Below are 27,024 nucleotides of genomic sequence, written 5' to 3'. Positions count from 1 at the left end.
AAAACCATCAAACTAATCAAAAACATCATAAATTCAATCAATAACAAGACATACAAAAGCCCCACTTATTAACATTATGCAAAAAAATATAGTCATTACATTAATAAACAACCTAAGACGCAAAAAATGATATAAATCAAAAAAATATTAATTATTTTACATATACTTATTTATTTATTTTCTTAAAATGTCGATTCAGCAATATGTAAATTAAAAGATTTCGGTAACTGACTAGTTGACGTACAAGTTTATTAAAATCGAATATATATATATGTGGGAATTTATCATTGACACAATTTGTTATTGTCACATGATATTGCATCTTTGTCACATAATAATAATAATATCGACGTAAGTTATTAATTGGAGATAAATGATTTAATTCTGATTGAGTATTTGAACTTGTTTTGGAGCTGGTTGAGCTATTGTTGAGGTCGAGCAAGTAAGCTCAAATGACACAATCCCTAATAGGCAATGAATATGTTTTTTTGCTGTAGAATACCACTACGGTACCTAAAAATGGCCTATTTGTCTGTTAGAAAATGCGTCAAGTGGCCTCCAGGGCGACTTCGTGCCTAAACGTTAATACGACGACTTACCGGTGCCCTAATGAACTGGTTGTGCTGTTCAGATAACATTCTTTCTTTGTTTTCAAAGAAACAATGACTAAACAATAATTTCAGCACCCAAAACAAAAGCCTTGACCAAATCTTGACAGTATTCCTCAATTTTCCAATCCTTAAACTACAATGCTCAAGTCCTTTTGCTACGCTACCACTTAAACATCCAATTATTGATCACAAAACATCCTCAAAAGTCCTAAATCATTTTAAATGAATTTACAATACCCTCAAGCCCTCATGAAAGATTCTCAGACCCAACAATATCCTCTAATAATTAATAACTCCCTCAAACCAATAAACCACGCAGATGCGTGCATTTACAGGTAAAAGAACACAATCAAATTTGACCGATTAGACAAAGATTTCAACATTTTTAATTCTAATAAATCACCCTGCAATATAAAAACATCGACTTTGGGTCTTCAAAACCTTAAGTTTACCTGGAATTCCATTCAGCATTTACAAAAAAATAAAAATCTTCTTTACAAAAACTTTCTCACCGTTGATTCTCGGCTGGAGTCTCTTCCGCAAGTTAAAGAACGTTTTTTATACACGATCTTTTGCGATACATAATCTGAAAGGAGAAGATCAGTACAGTAAATTCAGCAGTCTGTACACATACTAAATATGATAATTAATTCTTTAATTCTTTAATGTCTTTCTGGCAGAATGCAGTTGATTGTTAAAATGATTCTATCAATGACCGAGCATACATGGTAAAAGAAGAAATAATGTAGATGAAAGCAATCTACAAGCATAATACTTTAATGTCAATCTCTATTCATCTCGTGATCTGTTAATGTCAGTTAATATTCCATTAAGAGCCACAAAAGGCACAGTAACATGTAAAAAAATAAAAAAATATCGACTAAAAATCTTAACGAAAGCGAGGAGATGTGTAACGAAACAAAATTGAAAATTATTATCGAGGAATAAATCTCTCTCTTTTGCCATGCATACATTATTGGAATGTTCTGTTTCATTTGCTTCCAGTTCTTCACGAAACAAAAATGTTGTGATCTGTTTTTAGCGGGATTTTTCGGAGAGAATTCGGAAGTTTTAGTCAGTTTGGGATTGAGATGTAAAAAATTTGAAAGAAAAAACGAAATGGCGGATGAGAAAGTTGAAAAATTCAAAAATCAACATCAAATGATCCAATAATTGTAAAATAAACATTGCAGTTAGTTTTTTGCCACTTTTTTCTACAATTTAGATCAATTTTGGTCATTTTAAGATGCTTAATTAAAGTTTAATTCGCAAATTACTTTTCGAGGTGGAGAAAAAAATTGATTTTTGAACTTAGAACTTTTAAAGTTGAAAAATCCGTTAAATTCAAATTGAATTATTTATGCTAACCCTGAGAACAAGCGCCTTACTCCATAAATTCTAAAATTCTCACCAATCGCCTTACATTTTTTGTCAGACATTGACTACTTAAGAAACATATACGAAATTTGATTCAAAAACACGCTCATGGTTCATTCCTTTCTCCCTCTCTTTTGATCTCTTTAATTATTTTCATTCTCAAAAAAATATCAAAAACAAAAAAAAAAAAAATTCAAATTGATATTTTGCCTGCTTCTGTTCTATTACAGAACAAGCAGAACAAAAAAGAATTCCTTCAACCATCCTGTGATGTCTAATTGAAAATGAACATTTCATATTACTTATTTAAATTGGAATAAACGTTCACGTATAGTCAATGAAGTCTTAATTGGTGCTTTATATCTACATATATTGCTTTTGGCTTCTTTATTTAAATGATGGTCGCTTTAATGGAATGTCTGATGACTTTTGAAGGCTTCTCCTTCTTCTGATCGTACTTTATGCCTCGAATTCCCATATCAAGAATTGACTGTTTTTGTGAATTGAAATGACGTTGTTCCCTTCCATCTGAGAAATCAGAAGCTCAAATGCGGAATGTATATAGAATTAAAAGAATAAAACTGAATGAAAAAGATGAGAAAGAGATGGAAGAGGAATGAAAAGAGAATGTTACGAAATGATGACATGTAGTGGCGTCAACATCATGAAATGATAAATTATTATTTTCCAAAAATGAAAAAGAAAAGAAAGAATAAAAAGTTCTCTGGCTGATGACTGATGAGGGATCATTTTCTATCAAATCTATGGATACAGAAGCAACAAAACAATAATATTCATTAGCTGATTGTTGGTAAACGCATTCTATTCTTGGAAAGCTGTATGAAATGAGGAATGGATTGAATTTTATGTGAAATATTTTGAATATTTTATGTGTAGATGCATGATTTGAATATTTTTGAAAGAATAGATTTTGAATGAAAAATAATTAAAAATATCAATTAGGATGTTAAAATTCTAAAAATTTATGGAATGTTGTTAAAGAAGGGAATGTGATGGATTGACTAGACAAGTAGTCGAGATTTTGGAAGCTACTGCTGAATTCAGCATTATTAGTTCTTAGTTCTGTTGTTTAAATTATTAAATGTGCATAACTTTGCTGAGAAATGCTGAAATTTGCCGAATGAGTGCTGAATTCAGTTGAGTAAATGCTGAAATGTGTTGAATTCTGCTAAGCAAGTGCTGAATAAATGCTAAATTTTGCTAATTGAGTGCTGAGTTTAGTTGAGTTAATGGTTAAATGTGCTGAACTCTGCTTTACAAATGATGAATGAATGCTAAACTTCGCCAAATTAGTGCTGAATTTGTCTGAATAAATTTTGAAATGTGCTCAATTCTGTTAAACAAGTGCTAAATTCGACTGAGTAAGTCTTGAGTTTCGTTTCATAAATTCTGAAACAAAATGAACTCTGCTAAACAATTTCTGAAATTCGCTGAATGAAAGAAAATTTAGGTTTGATTAAAAGATGAAAAACGCTACTACTGAGTTCTTTATTATAAATGCTTAATTCTGTCTAAATAACGTTTGTACTGAATATTGTTGAATTAGTCCTGAATTTCATTAAATATTTGCTGAAAAGTGGTGAACTCTGCTAAACAAGTTCAAAAATCTACTAATTAATTATCGAATTCGTCTGAATAAAATCTAAGTTGTTCTGAATAAATACTAATTTTTGCTGAATAAGAACTGAATGTGGTTGATTTTTTTATGAATTAAAGCTGAATAGCGCTGAATTCTTTTACACAAGTGTAAAGTTCAGATGAATATTTGCCGATTTTATCTGAATAAGTGCTAAATTCTAATAAAAATCACTGAATTCCGCCGAATCTCCGAATTCATCTAAATACAGACGATTGATAACTAAATTTAAATAAACAGTTCCTAAATTCCTTTCAAAAAAAATCTAAATCAGCATGAAAATTTCAAAAAAAAATATTCTAAATCAGCATAAAACCTTGAAAAAAAGATATCAAATTATCATATTTCATCCAAGCTTAATAAAATTCACAACCGCATGCATCCTCAAAACTAACAAAAACTCTCCAAGCATCTCCATAAAATGCTACTGTGCAGACGTCAAACATCCTCGTCTCTTTCCTTTCTTTTATAAATTCGACTTTTTCCGCACGTAAAATTTCCAATTGATCGTTGCCAAAAAATACGAAAGAAATTTAGAATGGAACAATGGGTTAAACAAATCTAAATTCTACCGTTATTCTCATTATACTTCTTATTAATTCTCTTCTCGTTTTTTGCGATTTATTTGAACAATCGCAAGAGATACATAAAACCATATTATACGAGGCAGCATCGATATATATTTTTTTTGTTGCCGAAAATGTCGTAATGGCTCTTTATATTCTTGTATATTATTTTTTCTTGTTTAATGTGTCTTTCGAATTCGTCGACTGTTTCCGTTTCAGATTTTTCATGAATGAAGATTTTTCCCTTTTTATAATGCCGCATATCAGTATCTTCTTCTTTTGCGCATCTCTCTTGCTGTGGACGAAAATACATAAAAAGTTGTATATCTCATTCTTAATCCAAAATGTTTTTTTTTTTATTTTATTTCATTTTGTATCAAATGAAATTATCATTGATTTCATTAAAAGAAATACAAACAAGTTGGAAGTAGAATGAGGAAAAAAATGTCTAAATTGTGTATGTCGTTGGGGATTTCATTGAGATTTGTATCGTGTCAGAATATTGAGATTGAGAGATTCAGGGTTGTTCTATTTGATTTGTTTTCGTGGTTGTTTACTTTGTAGTTGTAAGTTCGAGCGACACAAATGAAGATAAGTACGACATGGAGCTGTTAAGGCTCTTCTAGAGGTGACTTAATGTGACTCTAAACACAGATGAAGAAAGCTTCAATATGGATTGTATAAAACTTCGCTAAAGCTCTTTTTTTTTAAGACCAAATGGAAGCCTCCTCGATATGGCACTCAACTGTCTGCAATGGACGTGGACGAAGATGTTATATGGCAAACAATTAAATCTCACATTGAGACACATAGTAAATAATAAAAGAGCTTTATCGGAGTCTTAAACGATCCATGGAGGTGTCTTCTTCATCTGTGTTACTCGGGAAGGAGAAAATGCGCTGAAAATCTTTGAGTAAAAGCTTTGTATAGTCCAAAATTTGAAATTGATTTAGATTTTACTGAACCGGCTTTTATAATCTAAGCTATTCAAATTAGATTGTGTGGATAAGGACGCTAGAATTCTCAATATCCCTAATTGGCAGAAGTTATCGAAAGATAGCGCTGTCTACAGACCTTCTTTAAATGCAGCAAAGGGCCTTCGTGCGCCCCAGCCAAGGAAGTAAGTAAGTAAGTATTCAATTTAGAGCTTGGAACTACGCGTATCATCTCTACTTATGTGAATTCTAGACAACATCAAACTCTGACTTTATTAAATCAATCCTAAACACGCTGTAGTTACGAAAAGACGCACAGATGCCCTGTCAGTACCATGACTGCTGATTTAGACCCATTTTAAACCACAAAATTGCTGCGTTATCAATATGCAAGACACATGATGCAAAAATGAAGCCTCAAACAGACGTGACTCTAGTATGATCTGGCGTGTGCCTTAATTTCATCGAATCATACGCTCTGCTTCCTGAAATAACTGCAATAATCAAAACATTACTGAAAAATAAAATAAAAATTCAACCTCAATAAAAATCATTATTTTATGTGAGCACAAAATATTAAATGTATTTATAATTTCATTTCATTCTTTGCTTTTTAAATACATGATAAATATTTACAAGATAATTGGTGCATTTTACAATATAACTTCACTGTGAATTAGTTTTTTCTTAATCAATTTCATATTTTTTTTTCCTGTGCACGACTCGGGTGTGCAAAAAAAAAAAGACTTAGTTCTTTTAATACGAAACGAAAGACGAGAAATTAAGGAGGAATTAAAGCGGTTCTACCGATACTTTTTAATATTAATTTTTTTAAATAAGATCTTAATTTTAAGGTTTTTTTTAGGAATTAATTCATTAAGGAATAATAAAGTACATATTTTAATACGGCTTAATTTTTTGTTCGTGAGAGTATGAGACATTCAAGTGACGTTAAAGTCTGAATGTGAGCTTTTTGTCATTATTTTAGTTTGCATAGTGCTATTTTACAGTGAATTGGGTGAGGTGACTTGGTGGCGCAAGGCTCTTGTGTGTTGCTTTCTATAAAGCAACACATGATGAGGTTTGGGTTCGAATCCTAAAATTTAACCTAAATTCTCTGAATTTATAAGGTTAAGGACTTCTAGGATGACTAATGTGACCGATCCATCGACCATCCCCAACAAACAAGCATATGCTGGCTCATTAGGTACCGTAAGGTGCTAATTGAGCATATGCTTGTATGTTGGGACATAATGTCAAATTCCCAGAACCCTCATTCAATAAATCACAATTCTTCAGTAACAGCGGCCCGCGCTTGATATCAACTATTAACAATTAAGTCACTCAACACCCTCAAAATTGACAAATTTTGTCCAAACTTTACATCACTTGAACTTATTAAGTACTAGTTTTAATGAATATTAATAAAAAAAATTATTAAGTTTTGGTTTTCTTTCAGTTTGTCGATAAATTTGTACTTTTTACAAAATATTAATGTGCAGCGTCAATCAGAATATCATCCTGAATATCAAAAAAAATGTGTTAAATAATTCAGAATCCAGCTCTCAATTTTTTGCTCAGCATCTACTGTACACTAATCATAGAATTTGCAGCCTTATTACTGAATTTCTTGTGTCTAATGTTGACAGCTTCTTCAATCTCTTCTGTCTGATCATCAACGCATATCGGTTCATCCTCGCATTTCTGACAAATTCCAGATTTAATGTCGCCGGCTGATGCAAGGAAAATTCTTCCACATCGTACACAATTTTCCTGCTGTTCATCATCATGAGTCTTCATGTGTGCTCTTAAATTGCATGCCAATGCGAATCTTTTGTTGCATAATTCGCAAGCGTGAGGTTTGTCGCCTGTAAAAAATGAAGAAATAATGAATTAGAGATGAGATAACTTAAAAGGCGTCTATGGATGTAATGGACATATAATGCAAAAAATTTATTTAAATTTAATTCATTTTAATTTCTTTCCTCTTATTTTTTTTGGTATAGACTTAAAAGACATTCGAAAATTGCTTTATGCAAATTTTTTTTATTTCTCTCTCATTTTCGTTCTCGGTGGAGATGAAAACTAAAAATAAAGTATTTAACTTGCTTAATAAAGTTGTATCGTGGCTTTTTGTTGTTTAACTTTGATTCTTTTTATCTTTTTTTTTTCCTCCTCGCTTAATTATTTTATTGGAGTCTTAAACTTTTGGTCTTTAATTGAATTCGATTGTTATTCGCCTTTTTTCTTCTTCTTTATTCCCTTCTTCTTCTTTTCGCAATGCATTTCATTCAGCCACAGCCGTTCATTTTATTGGTCACAAATGTGTTATCGATGATATTGTGACTATTAAAGCCAATTCCCTTTTGTATTGTTAAGCCATACAATTACAATGCTTATAAGATTATTTTTTACTGATTTTAGCGTGTTTGATAGTGAATTGAGAGTTTACTATGAAGGGAAATTGAATAATGAGAAGTTGGATGTTGGGATATCAAATGAATGCCGCATGAATGGAGTCTCATTGGAAGGAATCTGTGATTGAATTTTTGATGATTTGAGACAGTAATCTGATTGAATTTTGAATTTTGTTGTTTTGAGCTCAGTTGAATTTGATTTGAAAGTAAGCAATGCTATATTCAGCTCTGCTGAATTGGAAACTCAGTAGCGCTGTATTCAGCTTAGCTGAATAAGATACTTTGCATTGCTGAATTCATCTCATTTGAACAATGAAGTCACTTTTGATGGATTCAGCTCGATTGAATGAAAAAGTTTAAAAATACTGAATTCAGTTCAGCTGAATATGAAATTCAGGATGGCTGAATTCAGCTTAGCTGAACGAAAAACAAAAATGGACTGAATTCAATTCTACTTAAGGAGACTCTCATATTTGCAAAATTCAACTTAACTAGATAAGAAACCAAGCAATGCTGAATTCAGCTTAGCTAAATAATAAACTCAGCAATGCTGAATTCAGCTAAGCTGAATTAACTAAGCAATGCTTTATTCAGCTCAACCAAATGCAATACACATCATGCCCCAATTAAGCATCACGAATCCCACTTCATCCTACTGATGCATCAATAAAAACCCTTCCAAGAAGCCAATAGGCTTCCAATTCCAAAATCAAATAGCATCCAAAACAGTAGTTAACTACTGCATTCTCACAACTCATAAGCATACCAAATTCATCTTCTAATCCAAAATTTTCATCAATTATTCATGAATTAAAAGATTAATTCCTCGAATCCCTTCAGACGAATCAAAACAAATACTAGACGCAATAATGACTCCAAGAAAATCCAATAAAAACCTTTAGTTTTTATGTAATTTATTTGAAGCAGCATGACTCGAGCCAATGGCTTGATTAACAATTAAACCTTAGATTTTTTTTCTGACCGCTACATGAGATTTTCTTGAGCTACCGATACTGATCGCCTTGAAATTGAATTTATTTGATCGAAATTTTTTCTTCGTACTTTTTAATTCGGTAGCCAAATAAATTCAAGCAGTCAGGCACTTAATCTCTCTAGGTTTTGAAATATTTGATTCAAATTTTTGTTTTTCGGATGTTGAATTTTTTATTGGCTTATTAATGCTATAAAGCGTGTACGTATGAGGCAAATCATGATAATAATCTTTCCACGAGTAGCATGAGTAGCACCGGTTAAATTTGTAAGATGAGAAGGGAAGAGATGAAGAAAAATCATCAATTTTTTTTAGAAAATTTGATTAATTCAACAATTTTTGCGTATACAGAAGCCACATAGCCGTGCCTCAATAAAATATACTTTTTGGCTATGTCCGAAGTTCTCAATGAATATCGAATGCGGCCATAAAATCTTCTTTTCGTCGTCTTAAACTACGTGACGCCATAAAAATCATAAATCTTGTTGATGATTTTCGAGCCACCGAATGGTTAATGAATGAACTGAAATTATTGCATGATTGCTCTTCTCTCGGGTACAATTTTATACATACAGCATATGAGAAGATGAGAGGAAGTGCTTCTTAACATTGTGCATTTGTACTGTTGGCCATAGGCACTCAATTAAAAATTATTCTTTATTTCTCAACATCCTTCTTTCTTACTGTGTGCTTTTTTTTTGTTGCTGCTTCTCAAATGCAATTTCAGATTTGCTGCTGCTTTTTTTTAACTGCTTCGGCAGCAGTATCATCAACGATCCATATTGTGGATTGAAGATGTGAATTAAAAATGCGATTAATTTTATTAAAAAAATGTTTTTTTCGTTATCGAAATATTCATTTGGTGTTTTTGGATGATGATCGTTCAGGGGTTTTGGGATGAGTTGAGGAATTTTGAAGATTTTGAGGTTATGTATTGGATTTAAATTGGTTTGCCGTAGAGGTTGGAGATGTTTTTATGGGAATTTGTTAAAAATACTCAGAATCCAAAGTTCAAATCCTTAGAATTCTGGCAAAATTAAGAATGCTTCAGTTCCTGGCACCTATTGCACTTCCCGAGTGTCATAGCAACATGGAAGAACCCCAGCTGCATCCATGACTGTAGTGTTTGGTCCATTTTGATTGACTTTGACGCTCAGGCTCAAAACCTCTCCTTTTATACCAAAAACCGTCTAATTTCTCCTCCAAAACTCACCAAAAAAATCAATTTCTGACATTTTTCAATTAAAAAAACTTCTTTCGACATCAAGTCAAACACGAAGTCAAAAACAACAACAAAAATCAAGGCACACGATTCTATCAATTAATCAGATCTCCCAATCTCTCAATATGAATCCATGTATAATCGCATTAACTTCTTTCTATTTGTTTTTATTTCCACTTGAATGCACTTTTTTGTACATCACGTAGAGCCACTAATTTTCATTTCTTGTGTTTTAACAGAGATTTTTTTTTTTATTTCTATCAAGCATGACGAAAGGAAAACGCAAGGTAAGAAATTATAGGCATAGAGTGAGGCTTCTGGATTAGATAATTTTGTTATTTTCGAGAAAAATGCAGCAGTAGTAGCATATAGACACAGTATGTCTTCTAAAAGAAGTGTATCATTTAGTGATTAAGACTTACTCTTGTTTGGATGAGCGGGAATTTTGTGGATGAAGTGGGGAATTGGAGATGCAGATTGTCTGGATGGGTTTTGGGGATTTTTGGGTATTTTGAGGTTAGGATTCTTCAAAATTTATCATAAATTGTTTGAAAAATTCTAGAAAATTTGACAAAATTTGGAAAATTGCTCATCATCCGGCCCTAAAGTCAATACTTAATTTCAGCATTTCAAATGCGCTCCATCCCCAAAACCACAACATCCAATCACCATATTCATTTACTTATTATTTTTTCGTTGTTGAATTTATAATGAAAAAAATAACATTTTAAAGAGAAAAACAACAAAATAATGATATACATCCTGAGTGTTCCAAGACAACAGCTACTGTTCACCTATCGTTTCGTGCAACGGGCAATCGCAGTCGCTTAAATTATTATCCGAGATTCTTTATGGACTTTCAATTACGTTTGTTAATTTTCTTTTCCTCATTCTCCTTCCTTCTCTGCCCTGCTTATTGCATTTGTAAAGAATACTCTTGATTTTTATTTTTTGTTTTGTTTAATTTTGTTACTCGACGATCTTCTTCTTGTTGGGCGCGATCACTACTCTCTTTCTTATTTCATCCAAAACGCAGATGGAACAAAAAGGAAAAATTCATGTTGTTAAAAATGTTGTGCGTTTTTAAATTAAAAAAAAAAATGTATTCATGTAAGGAGGTTTTGTGAGAGGAGCGCGATTTTTGAGGGCTATGGCAAGGCTTTGGAAGGTTGGTTGAGGTTTGCTGGATGAGGAAATGATGGGAAGAGCTGAGATTGACTAAGCTCAGGTAGACAGAGGGTACAATATAGATTCTAGTGCATTGCTTAAGCTGATTTGACTGTAAAACGTCAAAATAGGGTGAAGATGCACTAACATCACCATGATGTCTGCTTTTTTCCATTTCTATGGTACTGTGGCAGCATGTTCTTGACCATTTATGATGGCAAAAGGGATATTTATCTCATTTTGTCACTTAAGTTAGTAGTCAAGATTAAATCCCAAAATTAGACTCGTTTTACTGGAATAATCAGAACTATAGAGACTGATTGATGACTAATTCACACTTGAATGAGAAAATCTAGTAAATTAACCACTAAATTTTGGTAAATAAAGCCGTAATCTCATAGAAATCACTCTAAACTCATCCAACAATCCACTAGAATCCCTAGAACTCGAAGTCGACTAGAATCTTGTATGAAAAAGTCGACTAAAGTCGATTCAACTCCAGAAAAGTTTAGAGTCGACTTCAAGCTCCGCTAATCCCCAAATCACCACCACAATATTTATACAAAAACCCGCTAATTAAACATTCGATCAGTAAAAATATGCGATAAATTTTTCCATTCCTTTAACAGCATCGAGGATAAAACCGAGAAGAGATTGCAATCAGAGATTCGATTTTTCTTTACATCAAATATATTAAATTTCGATTATGATCAGCAAAACGATACAGAAAGTTATATTATTTTTGGATAATGGACCGATTACTGGCTATAAATTATGTTGTATTGGCTACTGAGAGATGCGATTATATGCCATTTTTTACTTAAATTTATGTATTTCAATTAAAAGTCTTACCAGTATGCAAAAACAGATGATTCTTAAGGTTTGTCTGTTTGCTGAATCCTCTCGAACAAATGTGACATTTGAAAGGCCATGATCCACTGTGGACGTACATGTGTGAACGAAGGTCGCCTGGTGTTGGGAATGATTTTGAACATAAACTACATTTGTGTGGTTTATCCTGGTTTGAAAAAAAGAAAGAAATGAATAAGAATCGTGTTTAACATTTTTTCTTACATGAAGTGTTGTTATCATGCCATATGCTTGGTGCTACATGCATGTTTCTGATGCATTAAAGAAAAAAAATATCAAGGAAGTGGTTTTAAAATGTACCATATTGTTCCAATATTATAGAAAGTATATATATGCATGTGCAATTCTTACTTTAATAATAATTCTTCAAATTAAAGAAGAAATGAAAGAAACATGTAAAAACAATCAGTTACTTCTACCTCAATAACTTATAAGATATGGTATTAAAAGCACTTAAAGTGAAGCATATGGCAATTTTATCATATAATTTTCATTATTTATCGGTTTCATGTTTCTCTCTTATGCATGAATAATTGGTGCAAAAAAAAAAATGAATATTCGGCTGTGATTTTGGGTTGGAAAGTTTTCAGCTGATAGCTCAAAGGCTTAAAAGCATTATCATTTCAACTTCACAGTGATTTTTTTAAGGTCTGTATTTTATTGATGTCTTACCTTTATGTGTGTCATTCTGTGGTAGTAGAGATTACTGCTGGCTGTAAAGCGTTTGCCACAAATTGGACATTCTGAGGATTAGAAGGAAATTTTTTTTGAGGTTAGAATTTTTTTTTTGAGGTTAGAAATATTTTATTTTTTGAGAATTTTGAGCAGTTTTAGAACTTACCGTGTGGTTTCTCGCCTGGATTTTTTAAGAACATATGGAATAAAAGGAAATAGAATAAATTAGTAAATTTGAATGACATAACCTCAAAATTCAGAGTCTATGCTCTAAAATTAAGGAACAGACTTAATTTGCGGAGCATAAACACAACCCAATACAATAATCAATCAAAACTCACCCGAATGAATTCGTCGATGAGTATTCAATGAACTTGATGTACTAAATCCTTTACCACAACCTGGATAAACGCATACATGAGGCTTCTCACCTGTAAGTGTGATTAATAATTTCAATTAATCATTATTTTTTAAATTTATGAAGGGAAAATTGCATTTATAATTGATTGATATGCAAATATAAAGTCACGGTTGACTTCATATATCATATCGTGTATTAACATAGTGAGTTGCACAATCCTATAATGAGATTTTATGTTGATGTAATGAAATGACGCAAAAATGTCATTATGTGCTTTAAAACTGCATGACTTTACAACTCAATAATTTAAATTCAATAAATCTCCAAATAAATGTATAAATAAATAAACATACCAGTATGAACTCGTGTGTGTCTTTTCAATAGACTCGGCCTATCAAAAGCTTTTCCGCAAATTTCACACGGTAGTAAATTCCTTTCACCACGAGGCGCTCGCTGCTTCACTGGTGCCGTAATTGTTGCGTCCATCAAATCACCCGAACTACTATTACCCGATGATGTATATGAATCACCCGAAATTGATTTACGTTCATCCTCGGTTGTTGGTGATGATATTGGTGGTATAATGTCGGCAACAAGTGACATCGATAAGTCGAGCGGTGAGTCTATGAATGGAAGCGTGATTCATGAATAAAATATTGTAAAAAATATAATAATAATAATAATGAGTGAAAGAGAACTCCTGTATGTCGACTGCTATTTTGAAAGCCATTAAATCAATTAACACAAGAAAAATGAGAAGAATTGGTAAAAATGTCAATATTTGATGGAATTGTGTGGGAATTGAGGAATGGGTCAATATTAAAGCTATGATCCCTTACCTTCTAAAATTGAGTCCATAGTACGTCTATAAAATGTGTTCCTCATTCGTCCAAGAAACAGCTCCTCCGGCCTCTCAGGCAAATAAAATGCCACAAGCTCTTGATGCATCGGTATTGGCTTAACAACTTCATAAATCACCTCACCATTTATTTTTGTACAAACAATATTGACTTGCGGACCATAAACGTCTGCTGTTCTTAAAAATCGAATCCAATTACAATTTCTTACACTACGACCTGTTGTGTAGGTGATTTCATCGTAAAGACCATATCGATGTCGAATCTGAAAAAAAATATTTAATTATTGAGTATTAAGTATAATGTCTGTAAAATGACTGACAAATGATTAAAATTATATATAAATTAACGATATTTCTATGCAAATTTCAGATTTTTTTATACTTTTATATCATCCGGATGCATTTTTATAGCGCAACATCTGCTTTTGAACCATACAGTATTTTATTATTATTATTATTTTGCATCCAAACACGTATTGCCTTTTTGCACTCCTTCATTATGATCCCATTATTCACTCAAAATGCCCTTATGTACTGTTCTTTTCATTCTCGTTCCTGTATACTTTTTACTGTTCAAAAAAAACCTTCTTTTTACTGAATGAATTAAGTGGTAGCATTTGTTCTTTTTTGATCTCTCTTTTCGTAACAACAACGGATTGTTAAAAAACATATAAAGAAGGTAGGAAGGAGAAGAAATGTACGTTACTCAATATACAGCTTAACAGTAACATATTGGAAAAGGATCAAAAAGAACCAAAAAAAAAAAAATTGCGCTTAAAAATATAATATAATAAACAGGCTGCTATAGATGCAGTTCCAGTGAGTGTTTGGATAGGAAAGAAATTTATTGCCCAATTTTTGGAACTAAAGCTAGTTGTAAGGCATGAAATTGATGTTTGGAAATGAAATGTTTTATGGATGTTCAATTCTTTTTTGAGTTGATTGAAACAACTGACGGTGCTAAGTGGTCAGAAGTTACATGCATTTATGGGAGATCTACCTTGCTGTTTCCATTATTATAATTGATTTTTTGAAGTTCTTTGTATAATTTGAAGGGAATTTTTTTGAAGCATATGACGAATGAGCGGGTGTCTTGGAGATTTTATGGATTATTATTATGATTATTGAATATTGTCTAGTAATAAAATTTTATTGGAGGTCGGTTCTGTTGAGATATTTGATATTTATTGAATATTTTTATTGTTTTGAACTCAATCTGCTTCTAAAATGACTTTAGGTTATCTAAAGGATGTAATCGACTTGGATTTTGTGTAGAAAACTCAACTTCAAGCTCTTGCTTGTTCCATTAACTTTTCTAATTATTTTTTTATCATTATAAACTAGATTACTTGCTGATTGTAAGTCAGGCAACTTCATATAATCAATTTCTAAGCTAGTTATGAACTAGATTGCAATATAATGTGTTGTAATACAAACAATAAGCTGTGATAAACGATAATGTCTCGAATGAGACTCAATTTCTGCATTGTACAGACTGTTTTACACCTTCTAATATGAAAAATCAATTATTGTGTAATTATTAATGTTTCGAAGTTTGTAATTTTGAGCTATTAAATATTTTAGCACTTATTTAATCAATTTTTGATTGGAAAACCTTGAGAAGTGATTTTATGTCCCTTGGATTTGTGTTTAGCAACTGTATAGTATGTTAAAGCTTCAAAAAACTTATGGATTAAGGAGAATTGCCAATGATTTCATGTAATTTGATGAGGAAACCTATACATAGGATTATGATTATGAGGATACTCATAAAATTGAACATGATCTGCTATATTGAGTGAATATAGACATGAGGTAGCTAATTTAGGCATTGTATAATTAGAAACACAAGCAATACAAATGATATTGCATTCCAAAACCAACCAAAACACTCCAATACACAATTAGAAGAGTATTGACTTCAACTGAATTCCAATTAGCTTCCCTTACCACACTTACATCATTAAATCACCAACAAGCTGCATAGCAATCTTCTAAAATTGCTCTTGCATCAAAGAATTTCTCATAATTTTCAATTAATATCAAGCACATGCCAACAAAAACACCAATTTAATATCAACAGCAGCCAGTTCAAAAACATGTAAACAGTCAACGCCTTTATCCATGCGCTGTTATTGCCAATAATTCAAGCAATCAATTAAAGAAAAATATTTTTCTCACTTCACCCCATTAAATAAGTTCTGTTATCAAAAACAATATACAATTAAAAGCTGTTTCCATAGCAATTACATAGCAGGATGTAATTTCAATAGATTTTTTTTTAATAATTTGCACTTGTTAACTCGAAACAATAATCAGGGCAGTGATCTTAATATCGTTTGAAAATGTATACACAAAATTACATGACTTAAACTTCACGTTTGACCTTTACTATGCTGATTATTTAACATTTTCATAATTATTTTCACACAGTGAAATAAATTTTCCCATCAATTCGCAAAATTTCCATACAATTCAGACGGAGTGAAATGTTTTCATCACTTAAAGCATCTGCAAGAAATGAACGAGAAGATTGTTGAGCATTGGAATGTGAGCATTTTTGCGTCGCGATCATGAAAGGAATCAATGAGTGAGTATGAAGTAAGTGTTGATGGATTTGTGAGTTTAGATTGAGTTGATGTGAGGTGATGGGACGCATTTTTAGTTGGGTTTGTGGTATTTTGATTGGAAATGGGTTTGCTTTGCTGGTGCTGAATGCCATTAATTCATAATTAAGTGATTCATAGATAAAACTTGAATTTTAAGGTTCTAACGAGATAAACTCGAGAAAATGCAATATTAGAATTAAATTTCCAATAATTTCTGTTAAGACTCAGCATATCCAATTAACCTCAAATTTCTAAATTTTAGAAGCTTTTTTGTCAAATTGTTTCTTTAATACTCTAATAAGTTATGGATTATGTAAGATTCTGAATAAATTGTGCAACTGGCATAACATTAGAATTATCCAGCTTTTCCGAGTAGCACAATACTGTCTCTAGAGTACCGCTAGATCGCTGTATTGACGGCAAGACGTAGAAGTGTCCTAAAGCCACCAAAATGGGAATTTTTGATCTTTTTTGATGACATTTCTGCCATTTGAGTTTCTAGTTCTAAAATCATCAAGATCAGAGCTCGATATTGACTCGAATTTTGTATGAAATAGTCGTTTCGAGTAGATTTGAAGCTCTTTGACCAAAACTCATCTCATCGGATCTCATCCAGCCACGACAAACCATAATCTCACCAACTCAAACCATTCAATAAACATAAGTTAATGCATTGGCATTGGAAATGATTATAGAAAAAAGATTTCACTAAAAAATGTGCGTGCGATGATGATGACGATGAGAAAATATGTATCAAAATGCCATAAATGCACACCCGTAAATGAGAAAAACGAGATCTATTACACATTACTTTATAATAAGCTTTATTGCATCAATTGTTGATAATGAAAGTTGAAAATAAACTTTTTCTTCATGATCAGCTATTGAGTGAATTAACACTGCATTTAATGAAAAAGGTTAACAAACTTTTTAACAATTATCAGACATGTTTTTGTTGGAATCGCACAATTGCTATTTGTTTTATGAGTTTTATGGTAATATGAAGTAATTACTTACTAAGAAGCCATACACACGAAAAATGTACTCTTTATGGTTTACTGATTTTCTTAAAGAAGTTTAAAGCCTTAAGAAGACTTTTTTTTTTCTCACAGTCATGGGAGAGTGACTTTCGTCAAGACGTTCTCGCATTTCTTTAACGCACCCCTATGTGAACTTTTTTATTGTTGTTGTTGCTGTATTTTAATTTATAAAGAACTTTTTCTTTCTATAATATTCATTTGTTTCCACAAATAATTGTTGCTTCTTGCCTTCCCTCACCCAAAACATTAGCATAATTCTGTTCCCATGGTTTTTTTTTTTGTGTACTTACATCATCTTCACTGACTGTTGAGAATACATTTAATTTATCGATGCGAACTGTTCCTTGGAATGGATAGAATAATGTTCCTTGTGATATTCTTGCGTTGCTCCATACGGTCACTGAGTCTTGTGGAACTTTTTCGGATGTCACGACGAGATTGAATTCTTGGGGGATTAGCACTAAGTGATCCATTTTTGAATTATTTGTTCTTTTTTGCAATTTCTTTTAATTTTTTTAAGGATGAGATTTTTTTTGAGAATTTTTTATCAATTTTTAGTCATAGTAAACTTTGTGATTTTTGAATTATTGTCTTTTTCAATTGATAATTTGATTAATTTTTCAATTTTAAATTGATTTTTAAATTTAATTAATACTCTTAATCAGTCAATAAATTCTAAATTAGAATTCTTCAATTTTCCACTTCAATAGTTTTGAATTCTTTAAACTTTTGAATTTTTAAAAGTAAAATGTTCGTTAAAATTGTCCGTTAATTTCAGTTAATATTCAAATTCAACCGAAACTTTGCAATTTAACTTGAAATTGTTTTTGAAACTTTAAATTAATTTCAATTTTTTCACTTAATTTCAAATTTTAAAGTGTTCTCTTTAGTTTATTTTCACAATTGTCAGTTAAATTTAACGTTCACAAATTTCAGTTATTTTCAGTTAAATCTTTAAAAATATTCAATTTGATTTCAATTTTTCACAATATTTTCTAATAATGTTCTTAAAACTTGTTCGAAATATATAAAAAAAAATCTTTAATATATTTCCAATAAAAACAATCAATACAACAATCTTTTAAGAAAAAAAAAAATAATGATCGAGTTGAAACTTTATTTCACCTTATTTCTTCAACGTCTTAATGAATACTGGATACTGGTCGTTAAGATCACCAATAACTTACCATGACCTTACGTTAGTATGAAGCAAAATATTGTATAAAAGCATAAGAAAACAACTCACAAATACAAACAAAAGACAAGACAAGTGAACATGTACAGGTGTTTGTTTGAGTACGAAGATCAGCAACTCAAGACGGTTTTAAATTTTTCTTGACTCCGCCTCCAATATTGGTAGTGGAACAGAAAATTGTGCAAGATCAAAAAAATAAAGTTGAGAGAAAAAAAAATTGTTAAAAAATTGAGAGCGAAAATGCTTTTAAGAGCAACAGTATGATTGAGACTTTTAAAGTCAATTATTTAGTTCTATGACTATGAATGATTGATTCCCTTTTGTTTGTAGATCACATAGCAATAATGCCAGCGTGACTAGTAGCCAACATTCTATTCAGAAATTAATCAAATTCTTTATAAATTCTCTTTAATCTTTTTTTTTTTTTTTTCGTTATTTTGCGTTGATTTTTGATTTTGATCTCTTTTAGTTTCAATCGCTTCATATGTCATTTTTTCTCCTTTTTTCTTTGATTTTCTGTCTATGATTGAAATTCTAATGGGCAATCATAGATACATTTTTGGAAGCAATTTTTAGGATATGGAGTTATAATTGATGTTCAGTTTGGGTTGGTTTGATGAAATTCGGTTAGAATTTTGAGTTTTTGGATTGAATTAGGTTGAATCTTGGGTTGGTCAGTAAACTGGCAAGGTTGAACATGATTCACATTAACATCAATCATGTTGACATTTAAAAATTCATTTCCCATTCATCCTTAAATTTCTAACCTCAATTTTAATCTAAATTGCATCCTTATCAAGCTAATATCACTAGTCATGTGGTCGGAAGACACTTTTACTGACTCTCTTCATTCATACTATCAGTATGTGGTCAAATTTAGAAGTTATGGAACTGCTGCTGCAGTTTTTTATTTCACTCATTTAATGCCATTGACGCAAATGTTCTAAAATCCATTAAGATAAGATCTCTTTAAAAGGACATTTCTCCGATCTTGTTTTGTGAAATTTATGAGCGGATGACTTATTTTTTTCTTGGCATTTTACATCCTTCTGTTCAATTTTTATATAGCTACAGCTATAGTTTTTGTCAAATAAATACAGCTTATAAACCGTTTAGGTTTATTGAAAATTAATTAAAGAACATGCAATTTATTAGATTAGTGATAAAATTATTAAATGATATAGTGGTCTAGTTCTTCTTTAGCTTGTCGTTAGCTGTAAATTAATAACTGGAATCAGAGATTCATGATTTCAGTATTCACCAGTGCTTGAAATCAAGTCCAGACGAAAACGATACTGTTGAAATAGACTTAGCTGGCGGCTAAATTTGTGTTTTATTAATTAAATGGGTCATAATCAGTCGATATGCTTGTGTAAAGGAACTTCTATGGAATTTTGATATTTTCCGTCAGCACGGCAATGAATTAGTATTGTAGGGACTATGATTTGCTGCTCGGGATCGACTCGACTACCAGTTTTGATCTTAATAAAAATTAAAAAGCAATTTTTCAAAACTTAATAAAAAAAAAAACAGATCTTTTAATAATCTTAATAGAGCCTTCAATGCCCGAGCAGACAGGGAGCCTAAATCTGGATCTTGGGATCATTCCCGTGGTTCTTAAATCTCAAGTTTTTGAAAGTTAATTGTCTAAAATTCAGAGCTCGATGTCAATTTGAATTTTATATGAAGCTGAGACGACTTTTTCATACAAAATCCGAGTCTAGCTCTGACTCTAGACTTCTAGCTCTGCTTACAGTATTTCCATAGCAACTTGAATTTAAAGGATTAGTCCAAGATTAGTCTAAATTACAATTTTAAATTAATCCAAGACTTAATCAAAAAATCATTAAAATTAAAGGTGCCAATTAATTAAAATAACATGCACCTAAACTGGATCTAAACCATCAAATCCCCAAAAAAATAAACTGCGCCATAAACCCCCAAGCAATTACGACCAATTTATCTTATTCATCCAGTAATCCACATATTTATTCATAATTTTTGATGGTCATTTAGAGAGAGTACAATAGACGTGAGGATTATCAGACTAATCTCTGACACATAGGGATTTCTTCTGTCTTTACTGCTCCTACCATCAGCCAGCATAAAGCTAAAATAAAATGTTATAAATCACGACAGTGAGAGACCGCGATCAAGACTATATATAAAAAAAAAGTTATTAAGAATCATCTGAAAGATTATTTAATTTATATTCTGTTTTGAAAGTAATTTTCTTAAAATAAAATGAATTTCAGATACCTTCTCTTCGGTTTTCGATCGCTTATATCGCCTTTTTTTTAAGAAAAAAAAATACATTAAATAAAATGTATGTAAAGAAGGAGAAAAGAATAAAATTCCAGAAGCTATCCAAAAGGCCTGTTGTTAATTTGTAAACAGATATATAGAGCTACTGTGTATCATAATATTGGATGAAAAAAAAAAGAGAATCCAAATGATTATATGCCTTTCTCTCCTCTTAGCTGGGCTGCCTTTTTTATTATTTTCGCTTGAATTATTAACATTAATACAAGACACAGCCAAACCAGTATTTAAAAATATATATATTTTATTCATACACAATGTATTGAGGCGAATTGGCCGCAACTAATCGAAATAAAGTATTTCTTTTAAATCAAAAACGTTTTTTATCAAAATTTATATAAAAATTGTTTTCATGTTTTTGTAGTTTTTAATTGATCTTTACTTTTAGCTGATATTTTTGTGTATTGGATGGGATCGGGATGCTTATTGTCCTGATATTCGATATTGTTGCATGAAATTTTAATGTTTTTTGGATGATACACAGGCTGCAGTGTGTATAGTATGGGATATACTCGTATTATTCGATATGTGATCATTCCAGAAGATTGACTATGGATTCTTGATTTTAGATCAGGCTGTTATGCTAAAAAGAGTTGAAATGGTTTTAAATGCTGCATAGTTGGAGTATAAAGCGCTCTGGTTGAAGATATGAATCTAAGCTTCCCCAGTAACTCTTGGATGTTGTCTTAAGCTGCCTCTATCACTGACAACCACTTGTCAACTTCAATATCAGTTCTTTGGATGCTCTTGCGATGTCTAGCATTGTTCAACCAATCTTCAGCACTATTATAACTATGCTATGGCCAATCTTTTGAATTAATCAATGAACTTCCTTTAATTTTAATGAAGAATCATCAAATACTAGACAAATTCTAAGCTTAATCTAGTCCTGACCATTAATTGCAGCCATCCAGCCTCCAGTACTGTCGAAATCCAGAATTATCAATACCTCAACACTGCCTGACTGCCTCAATCCTCCAAATACCCACTCCTTGCCAATTGCGCCACGAACAACCTCACTTAATCCCAATTACTTTTAATGAATCTTTTTCATTTTCTTCTCTTATCCTTTAACAATTTGTTATGAGAGGAGGCTAGCAAATGCCATAAATTTTCAGACTCGCCGGACTAAAAGCGGAAAAATGCTTCTGTTCAATTCAATAGTTGTAAATAAAATTGAGAATAAGGCATGGAAAAAATTCAATTCATTTTTTTAAAAAAATTGCTTTTTTTTTCATCAAAATTAAGAGTTTCATTCCAATTTAATTAAGGTTTAATGTGTGCAATACAGTTGCAATTTTATCATAGATCATAGACAATTATTATTGGAAGCAAAAATTCTTCTAATTGAGTTGATTTTTTTTTTAATGTAAATAATTCAATTTTCTTGTATGGCAGAATAATGTGTATTATCGGAATCAAATGATCTTTTTGAAATTTTGCCGCGTACCTTAATGAATTGTATGTTTTGCATATATATACATATTGTAGAGGTAGATAAGACCAATAAAGAATTTCCTGCGGTATACGGAGACAGCACAGTCGAGATTTCGTATGTGGAAAAACTCATTAGTGCTGATTTTCCTTTTGTAACAAAGATTTTTATTGCTTTGACAATTTGTTTGTATAATTTTTACGATTTCTGTTTGTCTTTTGATGTTTTTAATGATATTGTTGTGTTTTGATTCTATTTTATGCATTGGAAATTAGAATTTAGCAAGGTTTTATTGGTTTTTGTTGTGGTTCCGAGATTAACTGATTATTTACCCAGAAATTTGAATGGTAAATGTTTAGTTTCTTACAGTTTGGTGTCGAATCCGTCAAGTTTCAACATTTTCAACCACTTATAATACACAGAAATCACTAAATTTAATTAAATACATACTTTAAAACAATTTGCACAAAAATGCAAACAAAAGGGGTTTAAAACTATGTAAATTTTGTTCAAAAATGGTTCAAAACTACGTTTATCATGCCCAAGGTATGAATTTTGAAATATCAAATTCCGTTATTGCACTTCTCAACATTTCCATTTAAATTAATGCTAACCAAATGTGATTAATAGAAATACAACTTAAATTAGCAATACAAATCACTTCATTTCATGATAAGTCATCCATTGCAAATTTATAACTTAGCATTTCAAGCTTGAATAGTGTTTGAATCAATGTTGTAGCTATAAATAAATATCAGACACATTAAGCAGTTTCCAATTCTTTTCCACACAATTAATTCTAGTTATTTAAAATTATCTATCGACTCCCCGTCTGTCAATTCCATATTTTGATACAAATTCAAATCTCAATATTAATTATTCTTGCATCAAAATGTTGATTTTTATTGCTAAATTTCAAAAAGTCAGGAATAAAATGCTTTATTGCATGCGAATGATTTAATACATTTTGATGAATTAATTATATTGTAGATTTTTGAATTTACAAACGTGTAAATATTTTAAATGCAATCATTTATATTTGCATTTTCATTAAAAAATTGAGAAGAATTTTTCATTCATTAAAGACTTCATCATGTGAGTCAGTCGAAAGAAGGAGATTTAAATGCATATGTGTGTATGCTATACAGCAGACAAGGAGTGCGATGAAGTGCAATCAATAACCGTCAATGCAGGTAATTGCATTTTCGTGAAACATCTACCGTACAACAAAACATAAGAGAATTTATTCCTCAATCATATGCAGAGAGTCTGCGTGTTTACTATTCATAAACTGCTGCGAGAAAATGTATTCAATCAACAATAATGAACAGGTAGCTTAATTAAACGGATGTTCAATTGGAGGAGAAGAGGAGTTATTTAGCGGAACGAAGCTCCGGCCAGAGCTACTCATGTTGCCACAGATTATTTAATCTTTGATTTCCTTTCGATTGATTCTTTATGCTTTAGCTTCTTTATTTTATTTTGAGGCAAGAAATATAGGCACTAATACATAATAATGTATAATCAATGCTTATCGAATGAACTTTCAGGTCAATCGCTGGAGATGCGGTTGTTTAAGATGAACAACGTTTGTAGGCACGTGCGCATCTTGTGCTGATGCATCTTCATTTGATTATTTACTTAGTAACGATAGAGAAGTCATGAATAGATCATTGGATGAAGGTGCACAGTGCATCATTTACTTAGTTACTTTGCTGGAAGTGCAGATCAGTTTTGATCTTATGACCTCTAATGAATTGAATAGCCTGAAGCTATGTCTGTTATTGGATGCAAGTGCTATTATCAGGTGCAATACTGTCAGGGTTGTATATTTATGACATGTAATGGAGATAAACCTGTAATTTGGCGTGCATCATGATAGTTTTGACAGTTCTAAGCATTTATCGAGATGCTGATGGGATCTTTTGACTTTTTGGATTTGTAGCTTAGCCAAATACAACAATTATAGCTGTCTGTTCAATAAGTACTGAATTGAGATGAAGGTTTAAGTGTGCTTTACGCCATGCTTTCTATCAGCCCTGGGTAGCTCAGTAGGTAAGAGTACTTGGTTGGTAATTGAGAAGAAGAGTGAGTTCAAATCCCATTCGGTCTGAAGATGTTAAAGATCTGATGTTCTAGATGACTCAAGAACCTAAGTTTTGTTGTAAGATTCCGATCAAGAATTTAGACTTCCTTCCAACCTAAGATTCATTTCTAAACCAGATTCATTTCTGCTTCCTTCCGTCGTTATTAATAAGCATATACCGAATACTCAGCATAAAAATCATCCGGGGAATATACAGTAATCCATTTCTTATAAAAGTATTATTGCACTCCCATATTCAAGAATATACGATAATCTACAAGATTAAAAATTAAATTGTCACTGATATTATCATTATACAATTGACTATCAGTAAGATATTGGAAGGTAGCGGCACTTTTAAATTACCAATATCCACAAAAGATTTATTTACACATTTTTTAATACAAAAGCTTTACAATTTTTTTAACTTGTGCAATTTCCTCAGTAATAACAAAAAATAAGAAAGAGATTTCATATCACAACTCTCATTTAAGAGATAAATCCCATATCAAATATAAATGGGACTTTAATTCCAAATGGAATAGCTTCATAGAAGTTAAGTGTAAAAAAGTTGTTACTTTTATTACTTCATTACTTCATTTTGTAATATAATATTCATTCAATAGGCAATTGAATCATTAATAAAAGCTTTTTTTTTTCTCTTCTCTCAACTCAATTTCAAATAGATATATGATTCAACAGACTATAGTGTTAATATAGCTATAAATTTCATACTTCAATGGAGATTATTATGATATTGAAAAGAAGGGATATTACCAAAGGTTTTTAATGCTGTGGCAGTGGCAATATTATATTTGACGAATAAATTATAACGTTTTGCAATGGAATCGATTTAGTGTTGAATTTCAATTTAGTATGGATTGGTGGTGTGGGGAAATAATTGACGCTATTGGAGGATTAGGCGCATTAAGTGCTAATCTTAACATTTCGACCCGAGCGAGTCTCATTCGACCCATCGAGCGAGTCCCATTCGACCCATCGAGCGAGTCTCATTCGACCCATCGAGCGAGTCTCATTCGACCCATCGAGCGAGTCTCATTCGACTCATCGAGCGGATCTCATTTGATCCATCCAGCGAGTCTCATTTGATCAATCGAGCGAGTCTCATTCGACCCATCGTGCGAGTCTCATTCGACCCATCGAGCAAGTCTCATTCGGCCCATCGAGCGAGTCTCATTCGACCCATCGAGCGAGTCTCATTCGACACTTGAGTGAGTCTCATTCGACACTTGTGTGAGTCTCATTCGACACTTGTGTGAGACTCATTAGATTCATCGAGCGAGTCTCATTTGACCCATCGAGCGAGTTTCATTCGACCCATGGAGCGAGTCTCAATCTACCCAACGAACGAGTCTCATTCGACCCATTGAGCGAGTCTCATTCAACCCACCGAGCTAGTCTCATTCGACCCATCGAGTGAGTCTCATTCGACTCATCGAGCGAGTCTTATTCGATCCATCGAGCGAGCCTCATTCGACCCATCGAGCGAGTCACATTCAACTCATCGAGCTAGTCTCATCCGACCCACCGAGCGAGTCTCATTCGACACTCGAGCGAGTTTCATTAATATGTCCAATATGCCCTTGTTAACAGCCTTATACCTCAAAAAATCCCACCTTTAACACCAAAACTCTTTGATGTTTATTAATCTTCTCTCTTTCCATTCGGATTATGTTACGTGTTAAGGTGACATTTAAACAATTTTTTTTTTATTTTGCGGTTTTTAATAGTCGGAAATTTTATGATACCAACCAGCATTAGACGACAGGATGCAATTGAATTTATAGCTGTTCTATCACAATGCTTATTAAAATGAAGCAAATAATTAAGAAAGATTGTCTCTTCTTCTATCCATTATGTTATTTTGAAGACTCAGAAGATCCACAAAGAATATCAAGATACAATTTTCATTCAAAAAAAAGAGAATATTATTTTTTTGTGACCAAATTCTATTCAAATGTCTCCTAACTCGAACTCTTATTCTTTCTTGCTTTCAATGCCAGTAGCGGAAATCAATAAATCGCACAATTTTACCCGAAAAAAAAAGAAGAGAGAAGTAGAAAGTCAGAAAACTTTTTGTGTGTCTCGGTCATCTCAGTGAATCAGGCGGAGAATGAATTTTGGTCGGTTTTTGTTGATTGAACGCGTTTATGGTGATTGAACATCTTTGATTTGGATTTTGATTAAATTCGTAAAGTGGCAAGATGGGCTTATCCCTGGACTCAGATATTCCCTATTACGGGCTACTACTTCCCAATTTCCAATACAAAATGCAATGCTGTCTCTGTCAACAGGTTAATTCCATGAATTATTTGGGCGCCTGGACTTAGTTAGCATAATTATATTACGACTGATTTTAAATTGATTGCATCCTGAATTCAAAAAGCTGATTTTGAATTGAATTGTTCCAAGGAAGTCTACAAAAATCGTTAAATTTTGAAATATTCAACAAAATGTTCAGGTTCAAATTTTGAACTTCATAAAATTGTAAACAAAGATCATAAAGTAAAAAGTTAACATGTGTTTGAAGTGAAAATTAATTAATTAAAGTGATTAGATTTGACAAATGAAAGTGCGAAGTAGTTAAACACTTGTCTGGCAATCAACA

At 31.8% G+C, this 27,024-nt stretch overlaps 1 protein-coding gene across 1 annotated transcript; it reads right to left on the bottom strand.

Annotated features, from left to right (window-relative positions):
• Window positions 1-5,679: 5,679 nt before the first annotated feature.
• Window positions 5,680-17,969, bottom strand: LOC139098166 (uncharacterized). The gene is made up of 8 exons (XM_070650287.1): window positions 17,648-17,969; window positions 13,689-13,971; window positions 13,203-13,472; window positions 12,830-12,919; window positions 12,655-12,669; window positions 12,486-12,556; window positions 11,796-11,961; window positions 5,680-7,014 (listed from the first exon to the last, which is right to left on the bottom strand). Exons 1-8 carry the CDS (start codon window positions 17,828-17,830, stop codon window positions 6,731-6,733), a joined length of 1,362 nt encoding a protein of 453 aa, XP_070506388.1. The 5' UTR covers window positions 17,831-17,969; the 3' UTR covers window positions 5,680-6,730.
• Between the last annotated feature and the right edge of the window lie 9,055 nt (window positions 17,970-27,024).

Source organism: Chironomus tepperi, unplaced genomic scaffold, assembly GCF_022539635.2.
Source record: "Chironomus tepperi strain 1889 unplaced genomic scaffold, CSIRO-AGI_Ctep_v1 contig_445, whole genome shotgun sequence".
NCBI lineage: Eukaryota > Metazoa > Arthropoda > Insecta > Diptera > Chironomidae > Chironomus > Chironomus tepperi.
Note: the sequence above shows the minus strand (reverse complement) of the source record. Positions and strands in the feature narration are given on the sequence as shown.

Coding starts and splice junctions, on each gene's coding strand:
- LOC139098166 (XM_070650287.1), bottom strand. CDS start 17,830: ATGGATCACTTAGTGCTAATCCCCCAAGAATTCAATCTCGTCGTGACA. Junction 13,473..13,688: donor TATGGACTCAATTTTAGAAG/GTAAGGGATCAT, acceptor TTCCATTCATAG/ACTCACCGCTCGACTTATCG. Junction 7,015..11,795: donor TCATCTGTTTTTGCATACTG/GTAAGACTTTTA, acceptor CATTTTTTACAG/GCGACAAACCTCACGCTTGC.